Source organism: Drosophila eugracilis, unplaced genomic scaffold (genome assembly GCF_018153835.1).
Source record: "Drosophila eugracilis isolate 14026-0451.02 unplaced genomic scaffold, ASM1815383v1 contig_1254, whole genome shotgun sequence".
In the NCBI taxonomy this organism is placed as follows: Eukaryota; Metazoa; Arthropoda; class Insecta; order Diptera; family Drosophilidae; genus Drosophila; species Drosophila eugracilis.
Genome location: NW_024572045.1, coordinates 46075 through 69019, shown reverse-complemented (window position 1 = coordinate 69019; position 22945 = coordinate 46075). Strand labels below are relative to the sequence as shown.

The 22945-nt window shown below is 38.4% G+C and overlaps 1 protein-coding gene and 1 long non-coding RNA gene across 8 annotated transcripts; one reads left to right on the top strand and one right to left on the bottom strand.

Annotated features, from left to right (window-relative positions):
- Positions 1–1201: 1201 nt before the first annotated feature.
- LOC108113660 (protein FAM210B, mitochondrial) lies at positions 1202–20499 on the bottom strand. 5 transcript variants are annotated; one of them, XM_017224335.1, is made up of 5 exons: positions 20420–20499; positions 20278–20363; positions 17512–17988; positions 13263–13491; positions 1202–1412 (listed from the first exon to the last, which is right to left on the bottom strand). In XM_017224335.1, exons 2-5 carry the CDS (start codon positions 20357–20359, stop codon positions 1232–1234), a joined length of 969 nt encoding a protein of 322 aa, XP_017079824.1. In that variant the 5' UTR covers positions 20360–20363; positions 20420–20499; the 3' UTR covers positions 1202–1231. The 5 variants fall into 5 exon arrangements, with proteins under 5 accessions (XP_017079824.1, XP_017079822.1, XP_017079823.1 ...); XM_017224333.1 differs by lacking the exon at positions 1202–1412 and adding an exon at positions 6682–6981 and having other exon boundaries at positions 20420–20498; XM_017224334.1 differs by lacking the exon at positions 1202–1412 and adding an exon at positions 6682–6981 and having other exon boundaries at positions 20293–20363; positions 20420–20498.
- On the top strand, positions 17995–22715 carry LOC108113662. Of its 3 annotated transcripts, none has more exons than XR_001772716.2 (4): positions 17995–20048; positions 21857–22217; positions 22281–22542; positions 22605–22715. It is a non-coding gene; the product is annotated as an uncharacterized LOC108113662 (long non-coding RNA). The 3 variants fall into 3 exon arrangements; XR_001772717.2 differs by having other exon boundaries at positions 22278–22542; XR_001772718.2 differs by lacking the exon at positions 17995–20048 and adding an exon at positions 21595–21665.
- Positions 22716–22945: the final 230 nt, after the last annotated feature.

The window sequence follows — 22945 nt, the reverse complement described above, 5'->3', positions numbered from 1 at the left end:
CTTAATCATTTTCGAAACTGGTGCTCTGCAAGCTTATTAAATCCTTATGGCTCTAAGTGCAAAGCAATGACCGTCTGTCGCCTAAGACCTAAAGTTGCCACTTATACTCTGCATGGTGTAGCTCTGGAAAGAATTAATGCAGTTGCAGATCTTGGCATCTTACTCGATGCAAAACTTAAGTTTTCCGACCATATTTCCTCTATGGTTAATAAAGCTAGAGGAGTGCTTGGTTTCATTCTTTCTTTAGTTCGTCCGATTCTGGAATATGGATCACGTATCTGGGACCCACAGTATGGGGTTCACCAGTGCCTTATTGAATTCATCCAAAAGAATTTTTTAATATTTGCTCTCCGCGCTCTCAACTGGGATGCAAACATACACCTTCCCTCTTACAAAAGTAGACTCTTACTAATCAATTTGACATCCCTCGCTAATCGTAGGACGATGCTAGGTGTCGTCTTTATCCATAATCTTCTTAAGGGTGAAATTGATAGCCAGGCCCTTCTAGGTCGCTTGAATATCCATGTACCCCTTAGAATTACTAGAGACTATATTCCTCTATCCTTAGAATATTGTAGTTCAAACTTTGCCCAACATTAACCATTTAGGGTACTATGTTCAAGCTACAATGATCTTTATAACATTACTTCTAACTCTTCTCCTAACACTTTGAAAGTTTCGATACTAATCCATTTAGCACAAAACTAACTTTACTCGTATCTTTACTAATCCACTCGGATTTATCTCCGTGTTCCGAGCCGTACGTCAGACGGCAGCGCCCCTCTGTCGGTTGGGCGGGAGGTGGGTTGCACATCAAGCAACGGGAGTCGCGAAGAAAAAAATGCTCACGTTAACTAGAGTAGGTGTAAAAAAACAATAAAAAAGTCAGCTAGTTCTTAGGTTGCATAGAACAGTGCCATATAAATGATATTTGATGAATGAGCTAACTTCACTCGGTCTGTGGCTTGATGACGAGATAGCTGATTGATTTGATGTGTTAGTTTCGAAATTGAATTTCTTTTATCAATGCTACAATATGCCTTTTTAATCTACAAGTTAGGGGTGTAACCCCTGCAAAAATTAATTTCATAAATAAAATAAAAATGTACATATTGAACTTTATTTGGTTAATCGAAATATTAAAAATGTAAAAATGTAAAGATGACAGAAACACATAATTCTAACTTAATGTAGTAAGTTAATTGTGTTTAGTCCCTGGGATTTGGAATCCCTAAGATCTTAGATAGCGTATATGAAACGGTACAGAACCTAATGTAATACTAATTCTAGCGGAGGCAAAGACTTTGTGAACGGCATATGCTATAATGAACGTGCTTCCTGTGGCCACTTTTTCCTTAATTGATTGTGACGAGATTTCAAGAAATTCCAGAACAGGTACAAAGTTTATTCCACTGGAATAACGCAATAGAAAATAAATATGTTTATATAAGGAGCATTGTTTAAAATATGTAAAAAACTAAAAATAGTTTAAAGAATAATAATAATAAACTACAATTTTAACAAGAGCAAACAATATAGTCGAATGCCGCGACTATTAGATACCCGTTACTGTTTTACAAAATTGTAAAATATTATTTTGATATTGGAAATTCACAAGGCGCCACCTATTGTCAGAGGAAGTATGTTGAATATGCTTATAGTGACGTCACTGCCCATGTGAGGCCTTATATCCTTAATTTCTTTATAAATAGCGAAATAATGTTCCGATTTGAAAAAATCTTTGGTAAATCGATAGATATTAACAGAAATAAGTTATGCAAGGTAAAACGAAGGCATTCATAATATTATTATAGACGCCACAGTGTTCCGCGGATTGTGGCCGTTAGAGTGGGCTTTTTTTTTTTTGTTATAGCTTTGCTTTTATTTATTGAATCTACTCTTAATTTTTAGACTAACAATAAGTTGACGAATCTTAACATTAAAATTTAACTAAGAGTATACTAAGACTGCATTCCGGTTGCGCGTCCCTCAGGTCCGTCGCTGGGTGAGTAGGTCATTGCGACGAAGGCGTGATTGGTTACTCAACCTTGTTAGACCTCTCGCCAGGTGGTGAGCGTGCACCGATAGCTTGGTGAAGTACTTTACCTTTTGTTCTACAATCACTTCTTTTACTGGTAGAATGTTTAAGTCGCGGTGTCTGAGGTGACCGGGCGTTGATAAGCCAATGAAGGCTGCTGGCTTTTAGCTTTAGGTGTGTTCTTTTGGCTTCAATGTGCCGGCGCCATGTGAGTCTTCTGTCGAGATGTACTCCTAGGTAACTTACTTCGTTTAATTGTGGGAGTAGACTGTTGTTTAACGTAATCGGCGGGCAGTTTTGCCTGGTCAGAGTGAACGTAACGTGTTTGCATTTTAATTCGTTCACTTTAATTGGCCAATCTGATAGCCATTTTTCAACATCGACCATATGACGAGCTAGCTGCGCAGTAGTTTGAATCGGGCATTTAGAACGGCTAAGAATAGCTGTGTCATCGGCAAACGTAGATGTGGTTAGACGTGTGCTTGTCGGGATGTCTGCTGTGTAGAGGACGTATAGTGTTGGCCCTAGCACGCTACCTTGAGGAACTCCAGCTCCAACAGTGTAATCATCAGATATAGCAGTGTTGCACCTCACAACAAATTTTCTGTCGTGAAGGTAAGACTCTAAAATCTTGTGGGTGCTGTAGGGGAGCATTGTATTGATCTTGTACATTAGACCTTCTAGCCAGACTTTATCAAATGCTTGAGAGACATCTAATAATATGGCAGTACAGTACTCTCGTTTTTCGAAAGCGTTTCGAATTTGTGATGTTCTCCGGTTGACCTGCTCAATTGTTCCATGCTTTTCACGAAACCCAAATTGGTGTGACGGGTGCGTGTTTATCCGAGTCATTAGGCATTTTTCAAAGAGTTTAGATAGGCAAGAGAGTAGGCTTATAGGTCCATATGACGTGGGGATAGTGTGGTCTTTCCCCGGCTTTGCTATCATTATTATAATTGACTTTTTCCATCTCACTGGAAAGTGGCCAAGTTTTGCGATGGCATTAAAGAGCTGGGTGAGAGGGCAAACGGCGCAGTATGGGAGCTCAATGATCATTTTGGGAGTTATGAGGTCGCAGCCCGGGGATTTTTTCGGATTCAGTTGTCTTTTGATAATGTTTACGATTTCGTTTGGGCGAAACTCAATTGGCCCATGTTGAAGCTGGGGCTCATATGATAGAGTCGGCAAAGTAAACGCATTAGTGGCAGGATTTGGTTGGAAAACATTTTTAAGGTGGTTGGCAAACGTGCTGGCTCGGTCTGCGTCACTGCGCGCCCAGCCGCCCGTGGAATTTCTAATAGGCATCACGGTTTCTTTCGGTGAGCTCAGAGTTGGGTGAGCTCTCCATATTGAGTGTTTTGTACTATTAGTTGACAATTGCTCAATGTAGCGGCAGTGGACATATGTTTCTGTGAAATTGCCATGCTCGACGTAAGCGTCGCTTTTCGAGGACGAGCTGTTCGATTTGTAGATTTGACTTCTTTTGATCGCATTGTGCGTTTATAGTATGAGGTGTTGAAACTCGAGCTGCAGAGACGAGTACAGATTCCAGTGAATTAACAAAACTGTCTACGGTGGCTTCATCGCTGAGGTGAGGACTTAGCTCAATGTGTGAGCTAATATACTTCCTGTACTTAACCCAATTGGTTTTATGTGAGGTCAGTTTTAATGGTTGATCCCATGTTCCTGGATATGGGGGGCAGTATACGGCTGCTGGCATTAATTGCTTGCCAGTATTTAGGTGTATATTTATGGATGTGGCCTGTAGGTAGTTTTTAGCAAATTTCGTATGATAATGGTGCTTAATACGGCTCCTGATTAAAATTCCAGTCCCGCCGTGTGCTTTACCATCTGGATGGTTTGTTCCATAGAATGAATATCCTCGTAGTTGAAAATTGTATCTGTTTGTAAGATGTGTTTCTGAAAGCAGCATTACGTCGATTTCATTGTCTAGTAGGAATTGCGCGAACTCGAGCTTATGTTGCGAAACGCCGTTAGCGTTCCACGTAGATATTCGTAGGGAAGTCATTATTTGGATTGTTGTGAAACCAGCATTTGTATTAATAGATTTTGGTTTCGCATCAGATCTTGCATTGCTATGCGCATAAACGACATAAACTCCGTAAGGCTTTGTTGTAGACTGAATATCATAGCTTCAAAGGTACATGTATGTAACATTTTTGGCAGAGTTTATGGGTCCTAGTGAGGATCTGGCTGCAGTCGAGAAGAAGACTTCAGGGTTTGACCTGGAGGCTATCAACTGTTTATTTTGGGTGCGGGCAGTAATTCCCCTCTGGTGGATTCGACTTTTCAGCTCCTTATAAACTGGGCAACCTCTATAGTTAGCAGTGTGATTTCCACCGCAGTTGCCGCCCTTTTTTGAGTTGTGGTCATCTTTGCTCGCTGGGCAGTGTGCGGAGTCATGAAGCTCACCACAAACTACACACACTGGACGCAGTTTACAGTAAGACTTTTTTTACAGTAAGAAAATTTTTTCTCGTATGTAAATTGGCGGAGTCTTCCTTTTTTCGACTTCAGTGGATTCGGCATCATCCTCATAGTCTGCCGAGATTTTAAAACGGTTTGAGTTAGAGGGCGTTTCTATTGCAGCTATGTTAGCATTGCCACGGGTTATTTTGCGTTGCGAGTTTAGGGGGCTTGGCTTCCTTTTGATTTGGATGTAGCGATCCAAACCAGTCTGCACAGCCGGCTTAATATTTTCTTTGTTTTTGTTCTCTTTTTCGGGCAGCACAGCGGCAGAAGTATTAATGTTTGCGCTGCTAGCTGATGACGTCGTTAATCGCGCTGTCGTTACAGTTGCGGTTGTTGTTGTTGTTATGGTTAACGTTGTCAAAGAAATTGCGGTGCTAGTTGCTGCGCTCTTTGGCTTCAGAGACATCGATGGTAGCGAGGGGGAGCAAGAACGCGCTCTCTCGCTCTCTACGTTGAAGAATTCGGTCAAGTTGGGGGTAATTGACCGTGTTTGGGAAGAGCTTGCATTACTTTCGGTTGCTTTGAAAGAGAAGTAAGCGTTGTTTCTTTGTACTGAGAGCCGTCACTCGTCTTGCTCACGTTGACGTTGTGTGCGAACGTCGTTTGAACTCATTGCGATCGACGTTGAGTTTGTTAGAATTAGTGTTTTGTTTTATATTAATTAATTAATTAATCAATATAAACATTAGCGATTTTCATTGCTAAAAGCGTCTTTTCGCGTTGTTTTGGTTTACGAAACCAGTCACTGCACTTTTTTGGATATTATTGAATACTTTATTTTTTTTCCCAGGAGCACAATAAAAATACACGTCTGCATACGGCAACGGTCCGATTACGATTTAGAGTGGGCGTGGCCGGATAAAAACTCGTGGGAGGTTGCAGTGGCATCCCTTAAATACATATTCCTAAGCCTAACATTCTAGGTCTTTTAGTTCTTTAGATTTTTGCATTTTTGGTTTTTCGGGTTTTGTGGGCGTTACGGTGGACGTGGCTAGATGAAAAAAAAACAATTCGCATTTGGAGGGCATATGGGTGGGTGTGGCCAGATAATAGTACCACTAAAAGCTGCGCTGGCATCCAAAGTTTATACATACTGAATTTCAACTTTCTAGCTCTAATAGTTCCCGAGATTTCAGCGATTTGTTCGCGTTAGAGAGGGCGTGGCAGTATGCGGAAATAAACTTGCGCTGTTCCTCAACTTTGTATCTGCTATAGTTCCTGAGATCTCAGCGTTCATACGGACGGACGGACAGCCGGACATGGCTCAATCGACTTCGCTATTGATCCTGATCAAGAATATATATACTTTATAGGGTCGGAAACGCTTCCTTCTATCTGTTACATACTTTTCAACGAATTTAGTATACTAATAATAATAATTGCTAATTTCACTTATATATAAAGCCAGGCGAATGAGAGTAGATGATGCCGCTCTGCCGGCAAAGCTCACTTTCCAATGCCGTTTGCAGACCGTTGCTCTTTCAACTTCAGTGGCTTTCCCAAGTTTAATCAATTTTTAAGCCATTTCGTAATGTTTGAAAAACTTAAGATTTCTCACATGCGTGGTGAATGGAACGAGTCGTGCCAAATTGTGCACAGCTATTGGAGGTTTATTTCGGATTCTGTTTATTCGTCGCCTCTCAAATGGACGTCGATTCAACGTGCCGAAATGGTGGATCCTTAAGTGACTGACGATAGGGCGTTTAGTCACAGGATATCTGTTACCATATAGTACCATAGTTACCATAACCTATCTGCTGTGTTTTGATTTAACAGGAACTTGTAACTTCGCAAAATGAGAATCTGACAGCGACAGTATTTGATGCTTACGATGTTGAATGAGAACCATTTTTGAATGCTCTAAGACTGAGATGACTTATTGAACTATCAGTATTTAGTGGTACAAAATGCTTACGTTAACTAGAGTAGGTGTAAAGAAACAATAAAAAAGTCAGCTAGTTCTTAGGTTGCATAGAACAGTGCAAAATAAATGATATTTGATGAATGAGCTAACTTCACTCGGTCTGTCGCTTGATGACGAGATAGCTGATTGATTTGAAATTGAATTTCTTTTATCAATGCTACAATATGCCTTTTTAATCTACAAGTTAGGGGTGTAAGACCTGCAAAAATTAATTTCATAAATAAAATAAAAATGTACATATTGAACTTTATTTGGTTAATCGAAATATTAAAAATGTAGTTTACATGGGATCGCAGATGACAGAAACAGAAGTTAATTGTGTTTAGTCCCTGGGATTTGGAATCCCTTAGATCTTAGATAGCGTATAAGAAACGGTACAGAACCTAATGTAATACTAATTCTAGCGGGGGCAAAGACTTTGTGTACGGCATATGCTATAATGAACGTGCTTCCTGTGGCCACTTTTTCCTTAATCGATTGTGACGAGATTTCAAGAAATTCCAGAACAGGTACAAAGTTTATTCCACTGTAATAACGCAATAGAAAATAAATATGTTAATATAAGGAGCAATATTTAAAATATGTCAAAAGCTAAAAAATAGTTTAGAGAATAATAATAATAATAATTAGAGCAAACGATATAGTCGAATGCCGCGAATATTAGATACCCGTTACTGTTTTACAAAATTTTTAAATATTATTTTGCTAGTGGAAATTCACAAGGCCCCACCTATTGTCAGAGGAAGTATGTTGAGTATGCTTATAGTGACGTCACTGCCCATGTGAGGGCTTATAACCTTAATTTATTTATAAATAGCGAAATAATGTTCCGATTTGAAAAATCTTTGGTTAATCAATAGATTTTAACAGAAATAAGTTATACAAGGTCAAACGAAGGCATTCATAATAATATTATAGGCACCACAGTTTTCCGTGGTTTGTGGGCGTTAGAGAGGGCGTGGCCGGATGCAACTTCGTGGAAAGTTGCAGATGCACCTCTTAAATAAGTGCTCCTAAGCAAAATTTTTAGCTCTTTTCGAGATTTTTGCATTTTTGGTTTTTCAGGTTTTGTGGGCGTTAGAGTGGACGTAGTAGTACCACTATAAAATACTTTCTGAGTTCCAACTTTCTAGCTCCAATAGTTCCTGAGATTTCAGCAATTTTAGTTTTTCCCCATTTGTGGGCGTTAGAGTGGGCGTGGCAGGATGCTGTAATAAACTTGCGCTGCGTAGGGACCTCAAGAATCTTCATGGTTAATCTCAATTTTGTATCTCTTATAGTTCCTGAGATTTCAGCGTTCATACGGACAGACGGACAGTCAGACGGGCATGACTCATTCGTCTTCGCTTTCATCCTGATCAAGAATATGTATACTTTATAGGGTCGGAATCGCTTCCTTCTACCTGTTACATACTTTTCAACGAATCTAGTATACCCTTTTACTCTACGAGTAACGGGTATAATTACTGCGCCTGGGATGATTGTGGGATGATAACGTCGTAACGCTCAACCTCAGGAAGGGACTGCACTCTCCAAGTAAAACAGTAGAGCTATGACTTCCTGCCATTTATGGCTATGTTCCACCTGTTAGTCCACTTGCCGTATAAGTCCAGAAATTCCTGGGTGATTCTTGATGCTTCGATACGGCAAGACTGCACAAGAATCGAAGTGTCATCGGCGTAGGTGGCCAAGAGTGCGTTTGGAAGAGGAATTGTCCAGTCGGAAAAAGAGATTTTAGCTTATACAGCAAGCCGTCATCCCAGACGCGATTAAGCCGTCCTTTACGTCGAGAAAGATAGCAGAGCTATATTGCTTATTCTCAAAGTCATTAAATATTTGGTGAAGAACTCGATGGACTTGCTAAGGCACCCCATGTTTATGCCTAAAGCCAAGCTAGCAGGCGGGAATGGCGTCCTGAACGGTTCTTACTCCCATAATCCTACTAAATGAATCGACAAGGTTCTCCGGTTTCCCTGGATTTGGTATCATCGTTATTACAGCACACTTCCATTGGGAGGGGAATTGGATTACGTAACATTGGATACGTAACATTGAGTTGAAAAAGAGAACAGGACTCCATTTATAGGCAAAGCCTTGGTAAGCCTGCTATTAATGCCATCGAATCACTGGCGCCTTGCTGGAATGCAGCTTCTGAATGAGGGCGCTATCCTTATGAGGTCTTATGTGCTGAATGCGGACTGCATCCGGAGAAGGAGCGCTAGGAAGGACAGTGTATTTGCGACATCCTTAGGGATCGTAACGTTAAATGGCTGAAAGCGTTTCTCTAGCTCGTCGGCAAAAACTAACGAAATCTCTGAGTCTGATTTGCACCATGTACCATCAGTTTTCCTTATGGGAATGCTTCTGAGAGGCTGTCGTTTTAGTTTTCTTGTAGATTTCCAAAGGTTAAAGCCTTAGAATCATTTTCTCAAAGTACCCCCACTTGGTTTTATGTAGTAATTTTTTAATCAGATCTAGCTACTTTTCTACAGAAGTACCTAAATCCATCAGTTATCAATGGAACTAATATTCCGCACTTACCTAGAACCCTACAGATATCTACGATCAAAAGAGACCCAAATTCAATTTCAAATTTTGATTATCGAAACCTTTAAGTTATACGAGTGTTCAAAAAAGGTACTTTCAAATTTCAAATTTTCAAATTTCGATTATCTCAGTTTTGGGAACAAGAAAAAGTCACATGGGGCCAAACCGAATATGGTCGAGGCATTATGTGGTGTTGTTTTCCAAAAAATCCAAATCCTTGATCCATATTTTCGATAGCAAAAATCGCCGAGCTCCAAAATAACTTAACTTTACGCCCCACAACCAAACAAAAGAGGATGTTCCATTGAAACTTGGTACAGATGTTAGGGAAGAGTGTACCAATATAACAAAACAAAAAAATCGATAATCGAAAAATTTGAAATTCGCGAAATTTGAAGAGTCACCTTACTTTTTGAACACACCTCGTATGTCTAGTCGACTATTTGTTAAATGGTTCAGATTATCGAAAAATCATGACCTATCAGGTGACCTATTGGGAATACTGTAAAACGTTCAAATATGACCGACACCCTAACAACTCATATTGCAACCAACCTCAATCCTGAACTACCCGTGCGAAATACTATATATAGACGTTACGTTTTAACGCTGGAAAAGAGGATTTATCTGAGCTGCATAGACAAATTTTCAAAATTTGGCAAACTCTTCCCTCTGGAATCCAAGTTTTTCGTTACACGAGGTCCTGCACTATTTCACCGTGCCTACAATTTTGGTTTCCGACAATGAAAGGGGACTTCTATGCCTGACAGTTCTTAACTAGCTGCGAAGACTGCAGATCGAACTGTCTCAGTAAAGTGAGGGTAACGGACAGATCGAAAGATTCCATTCTACGTTTCTACAAACCTATGGATTCTTAAGGCACGGGTACCCCACTTTCAAGAACCTAGAATTAGTACACATAGCTGCAGATCTGTGCAACAACTCGATCCACTCCCTGACAAATAAAAAAAACTGTTAGACTAATTCCTTGACCGCACTTCGAGAATTAACTACCAAGGCTTTTAAGCTTGTAGGCGAAAGATGTTAGAAGAGGTAAGAGGCTGAATTGAACGTAAACAAAAATAGACCAACGTTAACCGCAATAAATCTAGGATGCACCCAGTTATATACGAACAGGGAGATACAGTGTTTGTAGCGATCAAGCAAATTAAAGCCAAAGAGAAAGCAAGATTGAAGCATGAACAAGTACAAAATAAATTCAAAGGTTGTGACATCAACCAGACCGGGTAAGATGCTTTATAATTCAAATCTAAACAGGATGAATCTCAAGCAAAAATGTTTCATCCACCCCATGTAAAAAAACACACACAATACAAAAAAGAAGAAAAAATTACTATTCATACCAATTCCAACCAAAAACAAGCAGAACCGCTATAAAAACGATTGAAAAATCTATAGATAGACTAAAAATTAAATACAAAATCAAACGAAGACATTCAATAAAATATTTTTGGCGCCACAGTGGTTGTGGGCGTTATAGTACGCATGGACGAAAACTTGTGTCGAACTACAGTAGCACATTCTTCAGAATAACATTGAAGGTCTTATAGTTCCCCAGATTTTCTCATTTTTTGTTTTGTTTCTACGAGTAACTGGTATAAAAAGGTACTTAAGAAAAATTTTCCCAATAAGGTTATGATAAACAATACAAACTGAACCAAAGGAAACGCTACCCGTTACGGTTTTATACAATTTAAAAAAATTAATGTTGCTAGTGGAAATTGACAAAGCGCACCCTTTTCTCAGAAAAAGCATGTTTTCTAACTGATAGTGAAGTCACTGCCCATGAGAGTCCTTATGAGCAACAATTAATATCAAAATAATGTTCCAACATAAAAAATTTGTAGTAGTGAATATGTGTCGCAATCCTTACTTTCTAGTTCTTATAGTTTCCGAGATTTTTACGTTTTAAGTTCTCGATTTTTGGTCTAGATGGTTCAAAAATATCAGAGGAGGCATCATTAGAAACTACATTCTTAATCCGAACTTTATAGGTCTTATCTTTGATATCTCAAAGATGATTTGCTAGTAGAAATAGACAAAGCGCCGCCACAGATGGTGACGTCACTGTCCATGTGAGGCCTTATAACCTAAATTTCTTCATAATTAGCGAAATATTGTTCCGAATGCAAAATCTTTGTTAAATCGATAAATATAATCCAGAAATGTTATACAAGGTCAAACGAATTCATACATTTTTTATATTCTGGACGCCATAGTTTTTCACGGTTAGTGGGCGTTAGAGAAATAGCAGCGTGAAATAAATAGCGAAATAATGTCACGATATGAAATATCTTTGGTTATTCGATAGATATCAACTAGTAATGGTATACAAGTCCAAACGAAGACATACATTTTTATATTCTGGACGCCACAGTTTTCCACGGGCTGTGGATGTTAGAGTCGGCGTGAAATACGTATTCCCAAGCCCAACTTTTTAGCTCTAATATGTATATAGTTCTGGTTCTTCGCAATTCTGATTTTCTGCGTTTATTGGGCGTTTGAATAGGCGTGGTCAGATTATGTTATCACCTCGAGATGCTCTGGCATCTCAAGACTATAAATTTATAATGGCATCTTTCTAACTCTTATAATTTCTAAGATCTCAACGATGATTTACCAATAGAAATGGGCCAAGCGCCATTACAGATGATGACGTCACTGTCCATGTTCTGATCTGATAACCTACATTTCTTTATAATTAGCGAAATATTGTTCCGATTTGAAAAATCTTTGTTAAATCGATAGATATAAACCAGAAATGTTAGACAACGTTAAACGGAAACATACAGTTTAATATTGTGGTTACAACAGTTTTTCAAGGTTTGTGGTCGTTAGAGTGGTCCTGGCCAGATAAAAACTCCTGTCCAGCTGCAGTGGCATATCTGCAGTACATATTCCTAAACATAACTTCCTAGCTCTTATAGTCTCCGAGATTTTCGCATTTCTGGTTTTCCGCGTATTTTGGGCGTTTGAGTAGACGTGGACAGATGATGTTGTCACCTCGATATGCGCTGCCATCTCAAGACTATACATTCTTAATGCCTACTTTCCAACTCTTATAGTTCCTTATATCTCAACGATGATTTGCTAGTAAAAAATGGACAAAGCGCCACCACATATGGTGACGTCACTGTCCATGTCAGGCCTTATAACCTACATTTCTTCTTAAATCACAAAATAGTGTTCCGATTTAAAAAATCTTTGGTAAATCGATAGATATTGAGAAACATATATTATACAAAGTCAAACGTCACAGTTTTTCGCGGTATTTGGGCGTTAGAGTGGGCGTGGCCGGATAAAAAGTCGGGGCATGTTGCAGTGGCAACTCTTAAAAACGCATTCTTAAGCACATCTTTCTAGCTCTATAGTTCCTGAGATTTTTGGATTTATGTTTTTCCGGATTTTGTGGGCGTTAGGGTGGGCGTGGCAAGATGGAAAAGCATTTGGAGCATCATTAAAACCTACATGCTTAATCCCAACTTCCTCCTACTTATAGTTACCGATATATAAGCTTTTTTACAAAATTCAAAAACCGTCTTTCGAGCTTGGTGGGCGTATGAGTTGGTGCGGCCGGATAATGGAACACCATAAGATGCGCTGGCATCTCAAGATTAAACAAGATTTCAAGTAGCTCTTAAAGTTTCTGCGATTTCAGCGGCTTTAGTTTTTCGTGATTTGTGGTCGTTAGAGTGGGCGTTGCATGTTGCTGAAATGAACTTGCTCTGCGTAGGGATCTAAAGAATCTGCATGTAATATCTAAACTTTGTATCTCCTGAGGTCTAAGCGTTCATTTAGACAGGAGACGTGCCCTTTTACTCTACGATTAAAAATATATCTTTAGAAGAAAAACACGTTGAAAAAGGTTAACGTGTAACATTGTGAACTAGGGCTACCTAGGGTTGTAATCCCTGACATTTTCATCTTTCGGCTAATCTTTGTTTTGATGAAATTTTGTAAACAAATTATAAAGAAAAATATTCTTACGGAGTTATTAAAACCTGATCTACCGAGCTTTCGTTCTGTTCTCGCTTACTTATCTCTTATATTCTACTATTTTTGTAAGCAGAGAGATCGAAATGCCGTCGGCTTCTGTGTGGCCTTTTTTGTAAGGGCAGGGCAGATCCGGTCATTTAAGAATAATCAACTTTGTCTTTACACAATTAAACTTCTTGTGTGCCTTATTTATTTTAGTAATTAGGGGTGGCAAATTAGTTATAATTACTTTTAAAAGCTTACCTATATACAAGTGCATAGAAACCACAGAGCGAAATTAATGAAATCCCTACATGGAAGACAACAATTACCGCTCCATATTCCTTAATCGCTTGTTTAAGTTTACGTTTTTCACCCAGTCTCACATCTTCAGATGTGCCTGTCGAAACCGACTTTTTTAAGGTTTGAGATGTTTCGGAAGACCTCGAAGGCGTCGTTTGTGAGCTATAGTTCCGCAGCATAAAGGAAGAACCTGATACAAAATATTAGGTTATAAATAGTTGGATATTAAAAATATTTTTCCGAAACCATGACAACCCTGTTTAACTAATGTACAATATTTGACACATTGAATTTTTTCCAAACCGGACTATCATTCTTAGTAGTTTAATATAATATATTATGAGGTTACAGAGATTTATGATGCTGTATATTATTATATCCTTACGAAATGTTTAATAATAAAAGTGACGATAGCAATAAAAAATAAACATTCTTCAGATCAAGTTTTATATATTTTATATATTTTTAAATGCTCTTTTTTATATTTTAAGAACGTTCAAAAAAAATTATTAACCATAAAAATTTACTGATGTATCCCTTGCACAGAAATTTCTCGGCAGTACGGCTGGACAGGAATAGGAATATACCAGTTGGATAATTCGCAATATTTTAAGATATGTTATTGCAAGTTGATAAAACAGGAAGAAAGTTTATTGGGTAGAACCCCTATGCAAATGTATGTAAATTATGAGCTTGCTGCCTATAAGCTTTGAACCAGGGGTGGTTAACGCTTATGTTCAAAGGAAATATTTTTGTTTTTTCGAACAAAAAGCCTTGTTAACGAATATAAAGATCTTTAAAAACCCTACTATATATTTAATCATTTGTAACGAAAACTGTTTTTCTTTCTCTTAGTGCACAGCTGCAAACCAACACAAAAGAGTCAATACATATGTGCACGTTTTCTTATCTTTGTTTATCTTTTTCTGACGTAAGACTAATTGGAGCATCATTGATCTAAGGAAATTATATATTGAAACGCAAATAACAAGAAGAAACGCTATAGTCGAATGCCGCGACTATAAGATACCCGTTACTGTTTTACACAATTTTAAAATATTAATTTTGCTAGTGGAAATTCACAAAGCGCCACCTATTGTTATACTGACAAAAATATGTTACATAAGGTCAAACAAAGACATACATTACAATATTATGGACGCCATAGTTTTATGCGGTTTGTAGGCGTGGCCAGATGAACTCGTGTCGAGTTGCAGTGGCATCTCTAAAATTTCGGTTTCAGGGTGTTGTGGGCGTTAGGGTGCGCGTGGCATTTGGAGCATCCTAAAAACCTACATGCTTATTCCTAACTTTCTATCATTAATTTAAGTAGTTTAATATAATATATTATGAGGTTACCGAGATTTCAGCCTTTCTGCAAAATGCTAAAACTGTCTTTCGAGCTTAGAGGGCGTAAGAGGAATTGTGTCCGGATAAGAGTACCACCATAAGATGCGCTGGCATCTCTAGATTATACATACTTAATTTCAAGTAGCTCTAATAGTTTCTGAGATTTCAGCGATTTAAGTTGTTCGTGATTATTGGGCGTGGCAGGATGCTTAAATAAACTTGCGCTGCGTAGGAACCTCAATAATCTTCATGCTTAATCTCAACTGTGTATCTCTTATAGTTCATGAGATCTCAGCGTTCATACGGACGGATGGACGGACATTGGCTCAATCGTCGGAAACGACGATATCCTTTTACTCTACGAGTAACGGGTATAAAAATTAAATTGAATTGTTTTGTATAAACTGTTCCCATTTGACACCAAACATATTTGCCTTATGAAACTAGTGCAGTAAGCAACACTTTATTTTTATATGCCTGTGGGTATTTGTTTTTAGTTGAAACTTTTGTAACAGCAGTGCTAACAGAGTTACAGTTTCACTGGGGCGTCCAGAAGATTTAAGGCTGAAACAATTTCAGGACAAACTATGGACCACCTCAGTTTGCACACCGATTAAATGTGGAGGAAATAGTTATATGCCGCTGTTTACCAGCGCGTAGTACCCACAAGCAGGACTCCAGCTCATATTGATTCACATCAGGTTTTATCACGAGCCCGACGACTGGTTTTTTTTATAAGCATTTATTAACAATTCACTTCAAGCAGGTTCAGGTTCAGAGCCAAACTTTATAACCATAGTAGCACACATAGCTTTGCGAAATAACCAATTAACAAAGGTGACCACATTTCCGCCGCCAGCTGACTCAATCAATCCATGAACATCAGTTCGTGTCCTTTAAGGACGGTATTCAAAGGACGGCATCCAAAAATAGTCTGTGCCCGTATTTCTGCTAGGAGCCACACAGAAAATTAATATACGCTGAAGGGAGTACACGCTGTGAGTAATTTGAATCTCCCATTGCAAAGCATGGATAATGGTCTTACCGCTGTACGTTGCAGATTGAGGTGGTACAGCATTTCACTGAATACAACATTTTTAATAGGACTGGATATGTTGGTGTCCTTGCTGGGAGTGCTTATACGCTTAAGAGATCGACCTTTCATTAGATTAAAGTTCGCGTTCCTGATCAAACTTTTTAGATGTTCTTATGGCGAAGTGGAGAAGTTGATTCGGTAAATGCCGTCCTGAAGCAGTAAAGTCGATTTGCCGAAAGACCTTTGTTGACGATTGTTTGGAGTCAGTTGACAAATGGTTCAACTAGAAAGGAGCGTTAAGGGCATTCAAGCGCACGGATGTTTCGAAATGAGAAACAGGTTATCGGCATCCAATTTCTAAATTACTTTTATGAAACGCCACCCAAATATCTTGCCGCACAAGAGGAACTACAGGAAAAGGTTTTGGGAATGTGGTGTCTATTCGATTCGGATACGTTATCAAGCTTGAGTTACATCAAAGGTCATCATCCGACACGCACACCAAACGCCAAGTGTTGAGTATTCGAATGTCTATTTTCTATCTACTTTAAATTCCAGAGCATTGACATACATTCCATTGGAATCTGAAATTTCGTAAGCAATAACACCGAATTACTTCTTGGTTGGCATCTCGAGTGGTCTACGTGAACGCGGCTCAATGAAATGTACCGGAATAGCCACCAATTTCCGAATCGCTGGTCAGCTGGCAGATAGATTATAGAAAAAATTGATTCGAGAATATTTGCCAACCCTGACGTACTAAGTTCAACAGAACCCAGCTCAAATATCAGTGTATGACGTAGATCCTATCGTCGACGAGGCGAGCAAGCGGAATTCATGGACAAAGGGGATGCTCGTAGATGTGCATCGTGCGAAGGACCATGCGTACCAACGCAGCGCTGTAGTACCTTGATGGTCTTGGGCATCAAGAGAATTGGGAATGCTCAACATAGCCACGCAGAAGAACCACGAGGTGGGGACTGTTGCGAGGCTGACAGTGTTGCACCGCCGCGGTAACAGTACAATTTAATAACCAGTTTATTTGAAATTTGAACACTAGGTAAGTGTGAACTCTCTAGACCGTGAGTGTCTCAACAAATACAATCATTAGGATCTTTTAATTTAGGATCTTTTATTTAGTCTCAGCATGGCTTTTTCAAAAAAGTGTACTCACAGCTTTTTTAACCAAAAAATCAAGTTAAGAACTCTTACTCATTTCCCATCGCGATCAATAATGGGCCTAGTTCCTGCTAAAATGAATGAAAAAGAAGTTTACATTGACGGTTATCCACGGCAACCGAAAGATTTATCTAATCCTTGAAATTCTGTGAAATTGACAGTTGGCTTCGCTGTCAATACTGTTCGATAAATCTTGACAACTTTGACACCTAGTTATTAAAATATATGTCTTCGTTTTATTATTTATGGATGGATTTACCAAAGATTTTTCAAATTAGAACATTATTTCCCTATTTATGAAAAAATTAAGGTTATCAGACCTTACATGGACAGTGACGTCACCATCAGTTAGTAAACAAGCTTTTTTAACAAAAGGTGGCGCTAGCAACCACTAGCAAGTGTGTAATACGACTATAGCGTTTATTCGTGTCTTTTCTAACTTGCTTTTTAGCTGTGTATACTGGGGTTGGGAAATGGACATTGAAGTGATTTTTTCAAACAAACTAATTTATATAGTAAGGGATTTTGAAGTGTACCATATCTAAATACATGTATTCATTTTTGAGTTACTTAAATTTTGAAAGTTATCTGAGCATATAAGCTCTCATAAATATGTATAAACAAATTTGTGTAAAACCTTCTTACCTCGTTTATTGCTTTTTAAGGCTATACACTTATCGTGGTTCGCCCAATCTTCTCGTAACATGTTGCGAAGACTGCTGTAGTGAGAGTAATGCATGTTTTGTGCTAGAAACTTATATTCCTGGGACCACTGACCGCCGGGCATATTTAGATGTGAATACTTGTTGAATCCTCCGAACGGCTTTGGTACATTGCTTTGCATCGCCGAGTTAAGACTAATCAATCCAAAACAATCATAGGATTGTGTATGACGCTCTTGGCAAATACTTGGGCTAATTAGAACTGCATTAAAACTGTTATCAACGGTGATGTCAATGTTTGATATTGACGCCTTCGTCGGAATCACTGTGGACGAGATGTCACGCGATCGCTGGGGGGAGGACCGCGTTGCCTCAGCAGCATCCACATTAATAGGCAGAGGAATTGTTGCCGCGTCCTTATAGTTTTTCAGTATGACACTCAAGTGAAAGGGTTGAACAGCTTTTATTGTGCGTATGTATAAGCAGAAATAAAACAATTATTACTATATCAAATGAAAAGATTAAGAAACTCCAAGATTTCATATTCTAAGTTAACATACTAAGGAATACAAAAATTTAGCTTATTCAATTTGAATTGGTACAGTGCATAACATTAATATTCTGTTATTTATTTTTTCAACTTCAAACGCAAAGAATATGGTTAAAACTAACTAAAAACAAATTAAAAATTGTAAGAAGCTTACCATTACCTTTTCCTCACTTTTTTAATATAATTTGTATATATTGGGACTTAATTTAGAATTAAAAAAAGAATCAAAACTAAGTGCAAATTTTGCTCATGCAAAACAGTTTAAGACACCCGAAACACTGAAAACAGTTGAAGACACCCGAAACTCTCATCCCGAAACATGAGTGTTTCAAACACATTCTTGTTTGCTTTTATGTGTTTCGGGTGTCTGTGCAATAGAATTGTCATCAAGCCATCTACCTGCTACTCGCAAGACGATTAGCGAAATAAAGATCCGATAAAAAAATCTTTGGTAAATCGATAGATATTGACAAAAATACGTTATACGAAGCTACCTGAAAACTTATTACCGTTTATTGCAGGACAGGAATACATATCATAAGTCAATCGCCCTGCGAGTAGCAGGCAAATGGTTTGATGATGACACGAAAAGTCCTAAAATATTGAACTTTCTGAAGAGGCTATATTCATGTAAAATAATAATTTCATGTAAAATTATTCGATCAATCCTCAATGACATGCTCATGCAAAACAGTTGAAGAAACCCGAAACACTTATTCCGAAACATGAGCGTTTTGAATAGTACCCTTTTTTGCTTTAAGTGTTTCGGGTGCCTGGGTGAATAGAATACAAATTACAAGTATAAGGCAACCACCCTTACCACCCAACCACCCTCTAAGTGCCGAAAACTCACAAATGATTCGGATTCACTTATTTTTTGGGTGTACCCTTGCCGTTACTGCTTAAGCGTTTTGGCATATTTTGAATATTTTTTTGATGTATTTAGGGTTAATTTCTCCAACTTTATAGTTGAAAAACCTAGTATTAATGTTATCCAATGTAAGTGTTATGTACATATGTATGTACCAGAGTGTGATCGGCACCCTAAAATAAGGGTGGGTGTCATGCGCAGCTCTATTCAAATGTGCACTTGCCCATCACTCTCTTGCACTGACACCCAACACACTTATAGCAAATGAAGGGAGTGTCTGAAACACCCATGTTTCGGGATGAGTGATTCGGGTGTAAATAAAAAATGCCAAATATTTTAGGATTTTCCGTGTCAAGCCATCTACCTGCTAATCGCAGTGCGATTGACTTAAGATTTGTATTCTTATACAAATCTTGAATAAACGGTAATAAGTTGGTAGGTAGATGTCTTGATGACGACACGGAAAATCCTAAAATATTGGCACATGTTGCTTTGTATAAGTGTAGTTTTTTTATTAGTACCTGTGATGCAATGTTAGTCTTCTTTTGGGTTTTTTAATACTTAGCCATTGAAGACTAATCACTTGTAATGATTATAAGCTCTTATTTTTTAATATTAGTTACTGAAGACGGCAATATCTTTTATTCTTACAAATATACTATTCTAAGATTAAAATTAATTTAAACGGAAAACAAAATAGTTTGACTTTTTTAAGGGGCTATATTTATGTTAAATTATTGGTATTTCCTTCCTTCCTTTCATGTAAAATTATTCGGTCAACCCTCAGACACCCAAAATACTCAGATGAGTTGTAGACACCCGAAACATTCCGATCAGTTGAAGAACACCTGAATCACTCATACCGAAACATGGATGTTTCAGACACTCCCTTCTTATGCTATAAGTGTTTTGGGTGTCTGTTCAATAGAATCATGTGCATAGAATAGAGTGGGTGACAAAAAGCAAATACACAAAACACCCGGAGCGATCTGTGCGTTCGGGTGTGTTGCTCTTTTCTTGCTGTTTGTGAGTGCGACAAACACTCAAAATGTAAAAGTGTGATTCGGGTGCCGAAAAAAGACACCCTTGACGTTCTCTGGTATGTACGTACATAACAACCTTATATTGTCATGGGAATTGACATACAAGACAAAAGTTCGATTTTTTAAAATCAAAAAATGTACATATCTATGTCAATTCCCATAACAATATAAGGTTGATAAGTACTTCTGAATTATGAATTTAATCAAAATATTGACATACATATGTAGGTATAAATATTTATGTATATACATACATATGTAAATATATACATATATTGTATTTACCAAGCGAAATTTTACCATTGCAAAATCCAACGAATAAACGGCTATTACGCATCGCATGTACCCTGGTTGACAGCATAAACATCTTTCTGAAAAATAAACATTTGTTCTTACTGAAACTAGCGCAATATACATATGTACATACATATGTTATTTTCCACAATTGCTGGATGGCGGATATCTACACAACTAGAGCTGGAAAAAAACTGATTTAGACATCGATATAATCGATCCTTTGGTTTTGGTTTCAACATAATTTACTGTTTACTTTAATATATTATTTCCAAAATTGGCGGTCGCACAACTCAAGCTTAAACTCAGAATTTTGATCTAGTATTTTATTTATTTAGAATCCCAACTTTCTATCACTTATTGTAACCGAGATCTCAGCTTTTCCACAAAAATTAAAAACTGTAATCAATCTCAACTTCGTAACTCTTATAGTTCCTGAGATGTCAGCGTTCATACGGACAGACGAATAGACGGACAGACAAACGGACATGGCTCGTTCGTCTTTGCTATTCATCCTGCTCAAGAATATGTATACTTTATATGGTCGGAAACGCTTCATTTTACCTGTAACATACTTTTCAACGAATCTAATATACCCTTTTACTCTACGAGTAACGGGTATAAAAATTTCATACAAGGTCAAGCGAAGACATTCAGTATAATATTATGGACGCCACAGTTTTCCGCGGCTTGTGCGTTAGATAAAAACTCGCGTCGATATGCAGTGAGATCTCAAAAATATGTACTCCCAAGCCTAACTTTCTAGTTCTTATAGTTCCGTAGATTTTCTCACTTTAGGTTTTCTGGGTTTTGTAGGCGTTAGAGTGGGCGTGCCGAGATAGGCAAAAACAATTTGAAAAAGAGGCACCATAAAAACCCACATGATTAGTGCGAACATTCTATCACTTTATGGTTACCGATATACCACTTTTCCTACAAAATTCGAAAACCGACTTTCGAGCTTGCATAAGATGTGCTGGCATCTCAAGATTATACATACTTAATCTAAACATTCTAGCTCTAAAAGTTCCTGCGATTTAGCGACTTTAGTTTTTTTGATTTTTATGCGTTAGAGTAGGAGTGGCAGGATGCTTAAATAAACTTGCGCGTCGTAGAGACCTCAATAATCTTCATGCTTAATCTCAACTGTGTATCTCTTATAGCTCCTGAGATCTCAGCGTTCATACGGACGGATGGACGGACAGACGGACATGACTCAATCGTCGGAAACTACGATTCTTCTATCTGTTATATACTTTTCAACGAATCCAGTATATCCTTTTACTCTACGAGTAACGGGTATAAAAATTAAATTGAATTGTTTTGTATAAACTGTTCCCATTTGACAGCAAACATATTTGCCTTATGAAACTACTGCGGTAAGCAACACTTTATTTTTATATGCATGTGGGTATTTGTTTTTGGTTGAAACTTTTGTAACAGCAGTGCTAACAGACTTACAGTTTCACTGAGGCGTCCAGAAGATTTAAGGCTGAAACAATTTCAGGACAAACTATGGTCCACCTCAGTTTGCACACCGATTAAATATGCCTGTTGCACTACTTTGCAGAATCATGGTGACGCTGGATAACCGTTCACAAGACAAAACACAGGCAAAACGCGTGCACAACGCGAAACGGGACCCAAGCTGCACCTGGATTCCTGTCTTTTCCTATTCGAATCTTTAGGGAAACAACGGAACTCAATTCGATACGACTAATGAAAGGGCGGCTTACGTTTCACCAAGTAATGTGCCGGATTTGTGCCGTAGTCCAATGTACCACGACTTGTACCTCAAAACAGTGCAGCTGGCGTTTGTCTACCAAACAATGGATTTGGATTTATAATGTTGGAGGAAATAACTATATGCCGCTGTTTACCAGCGCGTAGCAGCCACAAGCAGGACTCCAGCTCATATTGATTCACATCAGGTTTTATCACGAGCCCGACGACTGGTTTTTTATAAGCATTTATTAACAATTCACTTCAAGCAGGTTCAGGTTCAGAGCCAAACTTTATAAATGCCTTAAAGGACACGAACTGATGTTCATTGATTGATTGAGGCAAACATAGCTAGGCAGCTGGCGGCGGAAATGTGGTCACCTTTGTTAATTGGTTATTTCGCAAAGCTATGTGTGCTACTATGGTTGGAGAGAAATGAACGGTATTCAAAGACGGCATCCAAAAATAGTCTGTGCCCGTATTTCTGCTAGGAGCCGCACAGAAAATTAATATACGCTGAAGGGAGTACACACTGTGAGTAATTTAAATCTCCAATTGCAAAGCATTGATAATGATCTTACCGCTGTACGTTGCAGATTGAGGTGGTACAGCATTTCAATGAATACAACATTTTTAATAGGACTGGATATGTTGGTGTCCTTGCTGGGAGTGCTTATACGCTTAAGAGATCGACCCTTCATTAGATTAAAGTTCGCGTTCCTGATCAAGCTTCTCAGAAGTTCTTATGGCGATGTGGAGAAGTTGACCAGACACATTCGTGATGACCTTTGGCGCCGCATGTTCGCCGTTACTTTCTAGCTTTATAGTGAGACGCAATGCAGAGCGATTTGGTGAATAGAGGTGGAGAAACATCGATGCGAAAATCGATGTTTTCGAAACATCGGCAACATCGATGTTTACCGGAGGAACATCGATG